This window comes from Glandiceps talaboti, chromosome 4, assembly GCF_964340395.1.
Source record: "Glandiceps talaboti chromosome 4, keGlaTala1.1, whole genome shotgun sequence".
NCBI classification, from domain to species: Eukaryota; Metazoa; Hemichordata; class Enteropneusta; family Spengelidae; genus Glandiceps; species Glandiceps talaboti.
Window position 1 is genome coordinate 23,749,371 of NC_135552.1, and position 15,310 is coordinate 23,764,680.

Below are 15,310 nucleotides of genomic sequence, written 5' to 3' on the forward strand. Positions count from 1 at the left end.
GTCTAGAAGTAGCTCAATTTCAGAATTTAAGTTAATATATTTTGAGACGAGGGCGAAATTGCCGAAATACTAAATATTCAAATATTGGTCCGTGACAATAGTACATTGACATCCGTGATAAGCATCTACATTGATAATGGTGTGTTGTATCTAGTATACTTTAGAACAGTGGCACGAGTTTGACGCGTCGACGTTAGGCCAAATAAAAAAAATGTGCTTCCAATAACCCGACCGACCCTCGTTTAAGCCCCCGACCCTAAACATTTTTTAAATTCAAAAAAGGGTAAACTGGTGGCAATTTACTGCTATTTCTGTGCAAATTTTCATGCCAAAGTTTCTTTGGTCAATTCTTGTTTAACATACCATTCCAGAGAATTCAAGGCTTTTAACAATGTAGCTGGTGATCTAAAGTTAAATTTATACAATAAAGTGTAAACGGTATGTTTATCTACTTCACATACAATTGTCTTCATTTCTTGTATTACACCTCATCAAACTATCACTAAGTATTGTGACCGAGAAGTATCTTGTCTTTGGGTTGAAGCAATTTTTCAAAAACAAATGAAAGAAATCAAATAAATCCCGACCTACCTACCCTATATTCTGAAGTCTTGTTATCGGAAACAAACATTTTATTTTATTTTTGCCTTATCAGTGGGGGTCAAGGATACTTACTCTTCTCTAGTCAGTGATAGATTCCAAAGACATCAGGGTAAACCGATGAGCTGACGAGGAGGGCAGCTAATTTGATTATTCTAATTGTTTCGTGAATATTGATTTGTGAATGAATTTGATGTTTTTCTTAGCTAAAGTAGATTTTGATTATAGAAATAAAATAATTGACGTAGTCAACTAAAGTGATAAATGTCAATAATTTTTTTATAGTTAAAGTGTTAGTTGATAGCCAACCTCTGATGAACCTTAGATTTAAATTCGACGCTTAAAATAATATAGTATGTTTGTTTAGTCGACCGTGATATACGCGTACCTGTATTCTTCATGAACATTTCGACTGCAGTATTTGAAATGATGTGCAAACTACTGCCAATTCTTACACTGACTTTGCTTGCCTTCAAGCAAGTCTCTTGCAGAGGAAATGGTGCCCCGCCACAGGCCTGCTACGAAATGATCCCACATCATGGAGACAGGCAAGGCCAGACTGGTGATCCGAAATTTAATGTACAGGTAGATGCCACTTCATATGGGTCAAACACAGAAATCACTGGTAAGTATACATTGCACTTTGATCAGGAGTAAACCGAACAAATGTCGCAATTACTTGTGCTGGTGAGGTGATCATTGCCAAAAAATCGCACAAATCAAAAGTCTAAAGTGTTAGTAACTTATGTATAACATGTGAATAAACTGTTATCTTGTATCTTTTTGCACGTAAGCCGTAGAAACACCGACTTCGCCATTATTGTGTATAGTTCATTCAGTGCAACCATTTTTTACATTTATTATTATTGATATTTAATCTCGATAAATCTTACAAAAGTTTCATCTTCTTTTCAGTCGCAATAAAGGGAGCCCCATACACTGGTTTCCTACTCCAAGCACGCAGTGTAGGATGTGGATGTGACAAGCCAGTTGGTACATGGATCGAATCACCAGCCAATACTAAAACAATGAGTTGTAGTGAAGCCGAGGACAGCATGACTCATAACGAACCGACTCTTAATAAAGAAGCATATGAGTACAAATGGAGAGCACCCAATGAACCAGTGGGTGACGTTGAATTTGTGTGAGTAACTATTACCACATTAGACAACACCGTCTATGATTTGTCATAGTACCACTTGCATAGAGCGTTTACACGTAAAACCGTCGAAAACTTTATCTACAATACCTTCATTGAAATGTCAGGATATATACATTATTTTGCCCTCCTTTGTAAGGGTCTAGATCCGGGGTCTAGATACACATATAGGAAATATTCTTTTGTACAAGCATTCTCAAAATATTAGGTTTAGCATCTGTTGAGAAAACGACTTGCTTGAATTTTGTAAAGTGTCACTGAGCACAGTTTTAGACACAGTTATGACAGTTCGTCGATGGAAAGTTTAACGAATGGACACTGCAATCTTTCCTTGTTATTCGTTTAATGCAGGGTAACTATACTTGAAATCTTTGACACGTTCTGGATCACACAGAAGTCAGAAGTTATCACTGGTTCTGGAGAGAGTGTTTGTTGTGCTTGTATACAAAGTGCCAAAGGCGGTAAGTAGTGCTCCAACACTGTTCTCCAACTGATAACAATATCAAGACCATATATAGCAGAGATCAATGTTGCCAACCGAGTCATGCAAATTATCATACACGATTTAGTTCAGTAGTGTGAGGGCGCCCCCAACATTGCGTATCGCACAGGCTCAGGTGTGGTCGTAAGATAACAATGAAACAATAGATAAAATACACAACAATGTCCCGGGTCCCAAGCCTGTGTAGCATATTGGTATAGTATGCAAAGTTCATTGACAAATGAATTTGAACCACAACTCTGTAAAATTACAGGCCTCTTTACGGCACTGTCCAAGATGCTGAGTCAACAGAATGCGTGCTTCTGAATGGCTCATATAGTCCACCATTAACTTAGTTTCATTGTAGAATATTGTTTTGTTCCACATGTCTGTGGTGTGTCAATGTATTCTTGTGGATTGACAATTCTAATTCTCTCATTCTTTTTTAACCATTTTCCGTTTCAGTGTTTTGACTTTTGTATGACATTTAACCTTTGACTTCCCTGATTACACCTACCACTAATTGTTATACACACTGTGTTTTCTTACCTGTAGACGCTGGTAATTTCCTGACAATCAATGCAGTGGCATTTTTACTCTCTTTGTCCATATTCGTCTACTTCTGTTTAAAAAACTAAATGGACAGTTAGTTCTATGCACGGAAGCAGGACATTGACTTGGCAAGCAACCTCTAGAAATTATGTTTTATATATCATAGAACTGATACCGTTCGATTAATAGCCCCAAAAAAGGAAACTGGAATGATCAAACATTTTGGTCCAGGAACATTCTGAACTGGACATATTATTAAATTACCGTTTGACTTTATTGTTTGTTTGTTTGTTTGTTTGTTTGTTTGTTTGTTTGTTTGTTTGTTTGTTTGTTTGTTTGTTTGTTTGTTTGTGACTTGTTTGAATAAACTGCTAAATTGGGTTGTCTAGGTTGAGGTATAAAGCAAAAATTTGTTGGTGTGCCAATTGGCAAGTTATTATCAACAAATCTGTACTGGATTGTATGAAGTGGCAACAATTGTCCAATAGAGTTATCATTAGAGAGTATTATTCTAAGCTAATAAATGTAACATGTACGTTACTGTCATCCAAACTACTGACAGGTCGACATCTTCACTGATGTGTGATTCACAGTCTCTAGGCCAGACTTTGTTCGGGTATCATACTGCATACCTACCTGTCGTTCAATGTTGTAGATAGAGGATGCTATCCTTGTCACGGTTGTAGGTTTTACACATTGGTTTGCAATTGTCCACTGCCAATCATCAATTCAGTCAACCTATGGACACATCTACGACCGTCTCTCCTCTTCTTGTGGGTTACCCCATACCACTGTCGTGGCGTCTTTTTTTTAATGAAAGGAATGGTTAGTGATCGTAGTCAGGCAATTGTACAGAATTGGGATATGGTTCGCATTTGCATATCATCATTCTTTGACCAATGGCAATTTGTTTATCACGTGTACATAATGTATCGTTAGGAAAATGAACAACGAATCACTTCTAACCCAGTAAGGGGTTAATCTCAAAAGATAGACATCATGTTACAACTGCTCATAACAATACCTTTATACACATGTATATATATTGTGCTCTGCTAGTTTTACATTAAACCCTGTTTTCTCCAAAAAGACGCCTTCATTGTTCTCTCCAAAAAGACGCCTTCATACATACATACATACATACATACATACATACATACATACATACATACATACATACATACATACATACATACATACATACATACATACATACAAACACACACACACGTACGTACGTACGTACGTACGTGCGTGCGTGCGTGCGTGCGTACATACATACATACCATACATACATACATACATACATACATACATACATACATACATACATATATACATACATACATACTAGTACATACATACATGCATGCATGCATGCATACATACATACATACATACATACATACATACATACATACATACATACATACATACATACATACATACATACATACATACATACATACATACATACATACATACATACATACATACATACATACATACATACATACATACATACATACATACATTCTGCCATTCTGTCCGTTATGAAAAGCATAGAAATCTTGTGGGTTCTATTTTACAATCGAGCGATTAATTTTGAGAAAGGAAAGGGACAAGCTTCAAATTTACATTTCGTACATTTTTTATCATGAACACGGTCTACTATTTGACAAGTGAACAACGTAACCATCTGCGTAACGGAGATGAAAGCCTTCTACCCTTGTAAAGGTTCCGCCCCAATATGCAGGTTCGTGCGTGCGTGCGTGCGTGAGTGTGGGTGGGTGGGTGAAAGCTGTCCTAAGTCCAAGTATATGTTACAACTAACAAATTGGTCATGTCTGTGTCGTTTTCACCCTTTAGCAGATGAAACACCTCAGATACGTCAATGTTTTGTTGGATTCGTATGTGTACAATGTTATGGGGCGAGTTCGTGTTAGGAAGAAACTCTAAAAATAATCTTCTACCAAGTTATATTTTGTCGGTGTCAATTGTTTCACAAATACCAAACACATATCTGAAATGATTGTGTATATGAATTGGGTCATTACAAGGTAAACAAGGTCAGTACATGACACAGCAACAATTCCACACACAACATAGATATTGTATGAATGTGTGTGTCTCGGAAAGAGTCACATATTTTTGCCAAGTTTATGTCTGATAAAGCACGAGAGTTAATGTCATTGTACAGCCTCCTCAAAACTCCGGTTGAGTTTGGTCTATCATAAGAGGTACCCGAATACTACACGCTCAGAATTAGGATAAAGTTCTCATATGCATAATCAGGTGGTCGCAGTTTGAACCAATGATGTTTACATATCTAAACATAGTGGGTGGAGGGTCTATGATCTAAAACACGTTATCATTCACGCTACAATACAAGCGTTGTGCGATAAAGAGTCAAGGCTATATGTCTGGCCTCGGGTTACTCTAAAATACACACTTCATGACTTATCACTTCAATATCATAGATAAATTATCTGTCTATTGTAATATTCTTTTTCATAAAAACAAAGCTAAATATTTACATTTTGCACAAGTGTTTCTCTGATAACCAAAATCTGTCCATGTAGGACACCTAGCAATGAACCATCAGGACGGACCGGAGCTTCAATGACTTTTGGTTTACTAAATAAAAAGCAAATAAATATTTGTATTTTGAACAGGCGTTTTCTGAGCCATATTATTTCTTTCATAGAAATTTAAAAAGTACGACACAACATGATGGCAAATCACATTAATACACTTAAATTGATTAACTGATTATCATCGTCATTATTATCATTATTACCATCATTATCATCATTATCACCATTATTATCATCATTATCATTATTATCATGATCACCATTATTATCATTATCACCATTATCATCATCATTATCATTATCACCATATTATCATTAGCCTTTAATCTATGAGTGTCGACTTACACCCCTTTCCTCTCCTCCGTAGAATGGAATCATTAAAGTCGAAAAGCTTAGATTCTAGACTAGATTATCATTTGCTATTAATAGATCAATCTAGAACAATATAGCAAGTCTGATTCAAACATCGAGGTCAAATAAGGTCAATCAATATAGGTGACAACGAGAACCAAGGTTGAAACTATTGTAGAAGTTATAGGTACTAGAGGGATGAATATCGCCAATCCCTCACATTAACGCTAGTTACAGTTTGAATTCTAGTTAAATATGTTTATTACAATTGAAATAACCTGTATACTTTTACACCCGATTAATTGCTGATTGAAATTATGAAATCTAACAAGTTTGTATCCGTTAAAATATCTGTAGACTTTTACCAACTATCTCAACCTTTCGAATATTAACCCACCATATTATTAGTAATCATTAACTTTATAAAGTTTCAGTCGATCGAGAAGGATACGTCACTGACACGGTTATTTATCACTTTGTTAGCCCGTCAACATTTTATATTAACAAGTTTGTATCACTGATACTGGTCAGTTGTCGTACAAAAATCGTCTTGGCAGGAATTGGAAACATGCAACCATTTCTAGTTTTATGTCTGACCGTGCTTGCTTTCAAGCAAGTCTCTTCCAGGTCAAGTGGGGCTCCAACCCTTTCCTGCTCCAAGATGATTCCACACCATGGAGATCGGCAGGGTCAAACTGGTACCCCGGTATTTGATGTAGAGACAAACGCAACTACATATGGATCAGACACAGAAATAACCGGTAGGTACTTCAGGAAGTTAGAATTGGAGACAAGGTACCCTTGTAACGGAATATGTCATGACGAAAATATTTGCATATAATTTAGTATCTATTTCCATTCCAAACTTGAAAGCCAAGTTAGATTTAATCTCGAGTTTTCTGATCGAAAATACGAAAGTTATCAGGCTACTGACGTTTTAATTCTTAAAAATATACCTGTTCTCGTTAACAAGCTGCCAACGTTTCACCCCAGGGACTACATGCATTATAGTCAAAATGACATTTAAGATAACATATTCCTACAGGATCACGTTGTAAGTTTTGTCGTTTGGCACTTAAACCATCTTTACACAATAACTATTGTGTCAGTTTTAAAAAACCTTATGGTGGAGGGTGATGCTATAACTTAGGAAATAGAACAATAGCACATACATCATACATACAGACAAACATACTAAAAATGTAACAAAAGTTACACCAGCTGCGGCGGTTTTAACTCACTCTGTAAACCCTTATATTTTTGTTCATTATTATATACCAGTTTTATAGGAAGCTTTCTTTTCTTCAAAAAATGGTTGATCTGATCATCACAATATGACTTATAGATTATTCCTCTTATACGTTAGGATTTACATGTGCCGGGATAAAATATCTTCAACAACATCCAAAATTAAAGCTGACCCAATAAATCGGCATTTCCACTGTCACCTACTTGCTTTTTTGTTTGTTTTGTTTTTAGTTTCTATAACGGGGAGTTCCTACGTCGGGTTTCTGCTCCAAGCACGCAGTATAGCATGTGGATGTGACACGCCGGTAGGTACATGGATCGAAGCACCAACCGCTACTAAAACAATAGACTGCGATGAAAATGATGACAGCATGACACACACTGACAGTGTGACGGACAAAGAACCAAACGTGTACAAATGGGTTGCTCCAGCTGAATCTGTGGGCGATATTGAATTCGTGTGAGTACATCTTATTTTATTTTGTATATACGGCTCAATATATTTTTACCCATCAATAAGCTTATAGACTCCCTCATTACTGTAACGAGTAAAAATTTACCCGAAATTTCCAAAAGTTCCTTATGCCGCTAAAGTTACATTAGATGCAGCTGGAACGCTTTTTTAAAAACTGTTTTGTTAGATACATGTATAATGTCTTATAATCATGATAATGCACACTCTGAATAGTATTGGATATCTTGTGGGTAAATGTATTTATACAACTGTACACATAATATCAAATCAAATTCGGATCCAAAAATCAGCACCCCCAATATGCGATCGCGATTTCAACCCGTTGCTCTACTACTTGTGACTCGAACACAATCGACCACTAATTAACATGTACAATGTCTAATTATAATTATCGCATATATTAGTTGTGACGGAATATTTGACTAAGTTTGCGTGGGCATTCGCAGTCCCTAATATAACAGGATGATATAATACAACTTTAAATGTAAATATTTGTCCTGTGTGCGACATTAAAATGGCAGATGAAATACATTTTCTACCTATAACTGGGGGTAAATTTTGAACTACAGAGAGACTTCTAGATCATCTAAATAGCTCCCTTAATACACTACCAGACAGAGAAAAATATGTCACCTTATGAGTTGTAAAGACATTAATATCATTAGGCATTTCTGATCTTGCTATATACATTCATAACTGCTTTCGATGAAGTTAGCAAAGTTTTGAGCTACCTCAATATATTTGTTATACTCTTCTATGATGCATAGGGTTGACCTTGGCATGGTTGACCTTGGCATGGTCATATACACGATATCTGTCTTTCTTTTCTCTCTGACTTTGTCTGTCAGTAATTGTGTGTACGCCTTCTTTGCTATTTACTTAGCTACTTACTTGTTGGTGTGTTAAGTCGATACCGCGAGCTCTGAGAGGGCAATATTTCAACAAAGTTATCATTTCTATTACTATGTGTAATACATTTATATATTCCCAATGTCGATGGTAACTCTCTTCGTTTGTAATTATTCCCTCGAGACACAATTTTTATCCGTTATCTTATTGTTTGCGCAAGAAATTTAACAATCATGTTATTTTTAACAATAAATTAAATAACCCCTTGACACTTTCTTATTTTTAATTTCATGATCTCTGTCAGATGGATAACATTCATTAGGTATGCAGGACTAATTCAAGTGTATAAATTCCATGTAAATGATAAACAGTAATGATTGAGTTCTTTTACTTATAAAAGAATAATATTTTAATCAATCTAGGGCTACTGTACTCGAATCCTTTGACACATTCTGGATCAAATTAAAGTCAGGAGTTATCACTGGTTCTGGAGAGAGTGTTTGCTGTACTTGTGAAGAATGTGACGTTAAAGGCGGTAAGTGTTTGACAACTGTTATTGCCACATGTGTCAAAGGTCACTGTCCACAGTGACGTCATGCAATTAAGAAATATATAGTATATATATATGTTAAAAATGAACATGTGGGGATGATCATGACGATGATGAATATAGAAAATAGGACTTGAATATTTTATGTACTAAGTCACAGTACCATTTGCTTTGTTAAACACTAAAGACAAAGGCATGTGTATGTCTGTATGTATGTATGTATGTATGTATGTATGTATGTATGTATGTATGTATGTATGTATGTACGTGCGTATGTGTGTGTATCTATGTCTGTCTGCATTTTTTAGATATCTGTTGACATTGGATTTGTTGATTGATTGATTGATTGACTGACTGACTGACTGACTGACTGACTGACTGACTGACTGATTGATTGATTGATTGATTGATTGATTGATTGATTGATTGATTGATTGATTGATTGCCTCCCTATAATCTGCCCACTAACGATGTTTCTTATCCCATCATATATTGTCTTCTATAGATGCTGGTAAATTTCTATCCATCAACGCTGCTGCTCTATTGTTGTCTATTACTGCTTTCTTCTATTACTGGATGAAATACTAGTGTAGAGATATAATTATATCAATTGATAGAGGTTGGCAGAAATATGAAGAATGTATCAAATGAAAGAATGTCGTGCTGATCTGGTAGCGTGATACCTCGAACAAACATTCACCGGATAAAAAAGGACTGTGTCTTGACATGAATGTTTTAAATACTAAAACAAAATGTGATTTTTTTCACATCGTAATAATGATTATTAGATCGACGCAGACAAACTGTTAAGAATCTTGAATATTGACTGGAACCTTGCTAGCATTGACCGAGGACCTTGAGTCACCGAGGAGAGGATATGTATACCAATTTGAAGTTTGAACAACTACATTTTTTTCTTATTATACTCTATGTAAACAGGGTTAATCATTTCATATGTTTTGTAATACATTGTATTTTCTCTTTAAACTGCTTGTTCGTAATAACCCGTATAAATCATCAGATGAACAATTTTGGTAATTTTTTTTCTCAGTTTTTGGGTAATCTTGTTCTGAGTAATTGTACCTTTTTTGTGTGTAATGGGCTGAGGCTGAGCACGTGAAATAAATTACTGTTTCTGTATATATATTGATATCTTAAATTACCAACACGACTTTAACTGACCAGACTGTAGCCATTCGCTGTATTGATTTAGCTTGGATAAATCACATTATCTTAAACACATGCTATATTCTGAGAAAGTTATATTTTGAAGTCAATACATGCACGAATTGTAAATACGGCAGGCTAGAGCCTTGGGCCAATACATAAACTGATTGACGATGGCCTCGGATCTGCTTGAACACATTTGATGCAAAGTTTGTGTGATGTGAACTCATGAAATGACTGTCCAGAACCAAAATCAAAATACCTTATTTCCTAGAGTGGTGTCCCCTTGTAAGGGTTAGGTTGATTCTCCGTTTGTTGTCCGTTGTATGTTGGCCATAAACATTTTCTATTTCCACCTTCTTCTCTGAACCCGGCTATATGACTGCTTTGATATTAGATGTTCATGTTCTTTTTTTTTCCCTTTTTTTTTGGGGGGGGGGGGTATTTAGATATATTCATGCCACATGTTGATATGAGTCTTTTTTTTGTATATTTGATCGGCTTCTTCGAAAAACCAGTGGTTGAATTGCTTTGATATTTGGTATACATGTGGCTTGGGAGTTTATTCAGATTTGTTCATGCCAAGTTTATATGGTCTGTTTTCCATATTTAGCAGATTATTGGGTATCTTTCGTCAAAAATTATACTTTTTACTTCTTCTGCAAAACCAGTTGTGCGATTGCTTCGATATTTGGTGAGCATGTGACTTGGGGGATCAAAGTTCTTCGTGCTTCCTTAGCTTTTAATGTCTGCAGGAAACAACTCATACGAAACAATATCTGAATTTTTCATCGCACCATCCTCTATATCAAAAACGTCGCATTTTACGAATCCTGAAGCATAGATGTGATACCATCGTTACAAGGGAGGAGGACAAGATACTGGAACTAGAGGAACTAGACAATGCGTTATCGGTGTGTGGCTACCCAAAGTGGGAATTAAAACAACACACTCATAAGGAAAATCCAAACATAAGAAACAACTGAGACCCACCATGTAAAGACGTAACAAGTGTATGGTCAAGCTACAATATACAAAAGGTATCTCCGAGAAACTGTGTCGGGTCTGCAGGATGGTAAGCACAACATCTGAGTGGTATTCAAACCATATACCACTTGACACTACGACGCACTTCAGATACACCCCACATCACATGATCTCCCGTGGAAGGTCAGGGGAGGCTATCAATATCAGACGCAACAATCCCAAGTTCAACAGAGACGGGGGCATCGAACTACCTAACATCTACAATCGGCCAATCATACCGCCACGTCAGCTGTAACTATTTGTTGAATTTGTCATGCTAATGAGGATCGTTGACTCGATCAAAACCTCAATGCTAAAAGACTTTGATCTTCATCTGTGTTATAACCCTTGTAAATCATTTGATCTACCAAGTTGATGAATATTTTTGGCCATTTTTCATGCCATGGTGATATTTTGATTTGATTATTTGATATTTTCGATTGCTCTTCTAAAACCGGTGGTCGGATTGCTTTAAGGGAGCCTTCAGTAATTACAAGGGAGAGGGCCTGGTTAATTGGGGGATGGGTCACTTTTTACAAATCGGTCCTCGGAGGCAGGTCATATTTTAGAAATCATATCATAACATATCCGTGAAATGCAGTGAATTAACTGTTAGAAGAGAGGAATGGGTCTCACATTAGTGAAGTGAGAACAACGTGGCAAGATACTGGTGATAATGTGGTGGAGTGGAGGTGTTGACCTCAGACCTGAGGTTGTCAGTTGTATGCTCATCTAAGTCTTTGGGAGTTCTAGCCTTCAGCTCAACCAATTACATCCAAATGCACGCAGGTATTGATTTTATACAAACACAAACTCACTGTGGTGGTAATAGTGGGAAACAACAAATGCCTTTAAACTATAAATGTGGTGGGATCTTAAAAGAGAAAAATTCCCGGTCTCAGGGAAACGTTTTAGATCCTTTAAATGTAAGACAAACCGGTTCTTACACAGTTTCTTTCCAAAAGCAGTTCAAAACTGTCGCATTTGAATGTAGCGTTTTAAGATTTTATTTTTATGTCGTAATACTGCATTTTTTACCAGTCGTTTGTGATTATATGGTGTTTTTGTAGTGTCTTTTTTGTATTTGAGTGTTTTTAGCAACGCCAAGGCACATTCCTCTCGATTCTATCGATTGGCAATAAAGAATATTATTATAATTCGTACCCAGGACCTCCTGACTACTAATCTTGAGCTCTAACAACTACGCCACGGGGGGGGGGGGTGTTAGCAATATATTTTCATTGAAGAATATGACCAGGAGAGGGTGATATTTTAGAGAAAGGAAATTGAGGGAGTGTCCCTTTTTAGCACAACGGACTTGGGGTAGGGTCACATTTTATGCCGCAGACCAGGCTTGACCCCCCCCCTTGTAATTACTGAAGGCGCCCTAATATCTGATATGGGTCATTTTCTATTGTTGACATATTTTGTTAAAAATTTGGCTGTTAAAAAATCAATTATTTTACTACAATGAACAACGACCATAGTGCTAATAGTAGCGAACAATTTTTACCACTCATGAAATGAAGAAATAATTAATGTGTGTAGAAACAAAAATCCATGGTTTTGTCCGTAAGGGAGGCATTCAGTTTACATATAGTGAAATGTGTTGATGATGCAGCAACCAATGTGTGTGAAAGAAACCTAGATGTTGAAATGACAGTAACATACATGAATTGTTCCCTTGCCTAGTTTTAGCACGTGGTTTCTGTACAACATGTATTGTTTAGTTTGTCGTGAACTGATCAATATCACGAGGGTAATTGTGTACAATAATTGTATTGACACTCATTTCCAAATGACGGGAAAAGTTACCTGGTGCAAATTTTCAAGTTAGTACACACGCACATCTCTTTTGTACGAATTATTCTCGAGGGTGTCTTCTCCGTTTTGTTTTACAGTCCTACGATTAGAGTGGGTTTGAGAAATTGACCGTTGTCTTCATGTAAAGTTTTATCACATTCTTGAACACCGGATATACCAAAAAGGGGTTTCTCCTAATATTTCAGTAATACAACATTATACTCGACTCTTCTCTTCAACTCCTATCATGCCGCCTTCTGTCTGTTCAAAACACATGATAGAAAAGTGTGTGTGCAATCTTTTTTTTTCAATCTCTGGAAACAGAATTAGGATAATATTGGTATTTATATATCATACTTCTTCCAAATAGTATTCTGTTAGGCGTTTATACCCAATCTGTCATTTGACATTTGAACAACGTCACTACATATATACTGAATGCCATGGATGTAACGGACTTCTACCCTTGTGAAGGGGTCCTCCCAAAAGGCCAGTTCATGTGACTAGATAAGATCAGATTAATGACCGGTCAGATATTAAGTATATATTATGGGATGGGACTGAATTTATCAGAGATTAAAGCAATGTTTTGGGATAAAAAACTCTTAACTTTCACATGTACACAGAAAAAAAAGGTTGGCATGCTCGTCGAAGTGGAAAGTCGAAATAGTAGACTTTTACCTAATGTAGCAAATTTGTGACAGACAGCCCAAACACACTTTTCATCACCTAAACACTATCACCAACATTTGCTATCATCATATTAAACCACCACAAACAACATTATCGCCAGTATCACCACTATCACTACCACCATCACCAACCAAAACAATACCATCCCCAATAATGTAATCAACACCACTAACATCATCATCATCATCATCATCATCATCATCATCATCATCATCATCATCATCAAAACCACTGTATGTGTCACTATATGTGTTGTTCTCATTTTCATCAGAAGAAGGATGACGTAGATTTTCTAGTTGACGGATTTAACATGTCTACCATGGACTTGGTATAAGTTTCGACATTTCTTGATAAATTTGAGATCGAGAAAAAGCTCGAAATTAATCTCGATATTTTATGTGAATACTTCATAAAAGCATGTTGAACTGTGACTCTAATCCGTTAATAGTATGTTAGGTTAAAAGACTAATGACTTCAGGTCTGCAAATCAAGTGTCGTTATTGTATTTTGGATGACGCGTACGGAATACACAAAAATAGGGTAAAGTTCTCATGTACATATTCAAATGTCCATACTTTGAACCAATTATTTTTACATACTGATATGTATTGTCTTTCACTTGACAATTGAAGTATTTAGTGATAAAGAGTCAAGGCTAAATGTTTTACTTTGGGTTACTTCACCCCCTGTGTATTGAATACATATCACATCAATATCATCGATAAATCAACTCTAATCGATCACAAACGTTATCTATCGTGGAACGTATTTTGAATACCGGTTTTCTGAACAATATTATTTGTGTTTCATAGCGATGAAACAAAGTGCGACACAACAACATGATGATAGATCACTTTGGTAATCTTAGGAGTTAAAGGGCGAGATCAGTAGTTAAATGTAGGATAAAAAAACTAAATTCTTATACTTAGGTCTCAGACTCCCCCCCCCCCACTCCCATCCTATTGACCAAAATTGAAAATTGCTTCAAACTGCACAATTAATTTCAAATCAGGATATAGCAGTATGTATATATAGCCAGTTTGTAGTTAGTAAAGAATAGTTCTTTTGTTGACACTTTACTTTATTTTAGTGTCATGTATTTACTACAGCAACATTCTTCCATTCTCAAGTGGACGTTGTTTGAAAAGAAATATTTGTATTTAGGGGTACAAAACATCCATTAAAAGTAAAATCGATTTTGTGGGATGAGAACTAAAATGGCTCAAAACCCCCCACCCCCCAAGTAAAATAATTTGGTTGTTTATCCTACATTGAACTACTGATCTCGCCCCTAATTATTATGTGTTATTAATAGATCGACCTGTTTAGAACGATAAAACCAGTCTGGTTCAAACAACGAGTTCAAAAAGATATGAATCAAATTTAGTTTGTAACGAGAATCAAGGTTGAAACTATTTTAAAAGGGATAAAGACCCCAACCCCTCACATTAACGTTAGGTGCAGTTTATATTCTCGCTATACATATTAAATACAATTGAAATGAAATACAACCTGTATACTTTTACACCGCATTTAGTACTGATTGAAATGAGATATACCAACAAGTTCGTATTCCTTCAAATATCTGTAGACTGTTGCCCACCATCTCAACCTTTCGAATATTAAATAAACCACCATATGATCAGTAATTATTAACTTTACAAGATTTAAATAGAGGGATACATCACTGACTCTGGTTAGTTGTCTTAAAACCATCATCTTGACGACGGGGATTGAAAACATGCAGCGATTCCTTGTT

The 15,310-nt window shown here is 36.0% G+C and overlaps 2 protein-coding genes across 2 annotated transcripts; both read left to right on the forward strand.

The window, feature by feature from the left end:
- Positions 1 to 1,125: 1,125 nt before the first annotated feature.
- Positions 1,126 to 2,567, forward strand: LOC144434361 (putative defense protein 3). Its single transcript, XM_078122811.1, has 4 exons — positions 1,126 to 1,225; positions 1,516 to 1,744; positions 2,111 to 2,220; positions 2,515 to 2,567. Exons 1-4 carry the CDS (start codon positions 1,126 to 1,128, stop codon positions 2,565 to 2,567), a joined length of 492 nt encoding a protein of 163 aa, XP_077978937.1.
- A 3,834-nt stretch (positions 2,568 to 6,401) lies between these two features.
- Positions 6,402 to 9,450, forward strand: LOC144434362 (putative defense protein 3). The gene is made up of 4 exons (XM_078122812.1): positions 6,402 to 6,501; positions 7,220 to 7,448; positions 8,735 to 8,847; positions 9,368 to 9,450. Exons 1-4 carry the CDS (start codon positions 6,402 to 6,404, stop codon positions 9,448 to 9,450), a joined length of 525 nt encoding a protein of 174 aa, XP_077978938.1.
- Positions 9,451 to 15,310: the final 5,860 nt, after the last annotated feature.

Bases quoted from the DNA above. Each gene is read 5' to 3' on its own strand.
- LOC144434361 (XM_078122811.1), top strand. From the start codon at position 1,126: ATGATCCCACATCATGGAGACAGGCAAGGCCAGACTGGTGATCCGAAA. The intron at 1,745-2,110 runs GTGAGTAACTAT...CGTTTAATGCAG, and splicing joins GTGGGTGACGTTGAATTTGT to GGTAACTATACTTGAAATCT. The intron at 2,221-2,514 runs GTAAGTAGTGCT...GTAAAATTACAG, and splicing joins TATACAAAGTGCCAAAGGCG to GCCTCTTTACGGCACTGTCC.
- LOC144434362 (XM_078122812.1), top strand. From the start codon at position 6,402: ATGATTCCACACCATGGAGATCGGCAGGGTCAAACTGGTACCCCGGTA. The intron at 6,502-7,219 runs GTAGGTACTTCA...TTTTGTTTTTAG, and splicing joins ATCAGACACAGAAATAACCG to TTTCTATAACGGGGAGTTCC. The intron at 7,449-8,734 runs GTGAGTACATCT...TAATCAATCTAG, and splicing joins GTGGGCGATATTGAATTCGT to GGCTACTGTACTCGAATCCT.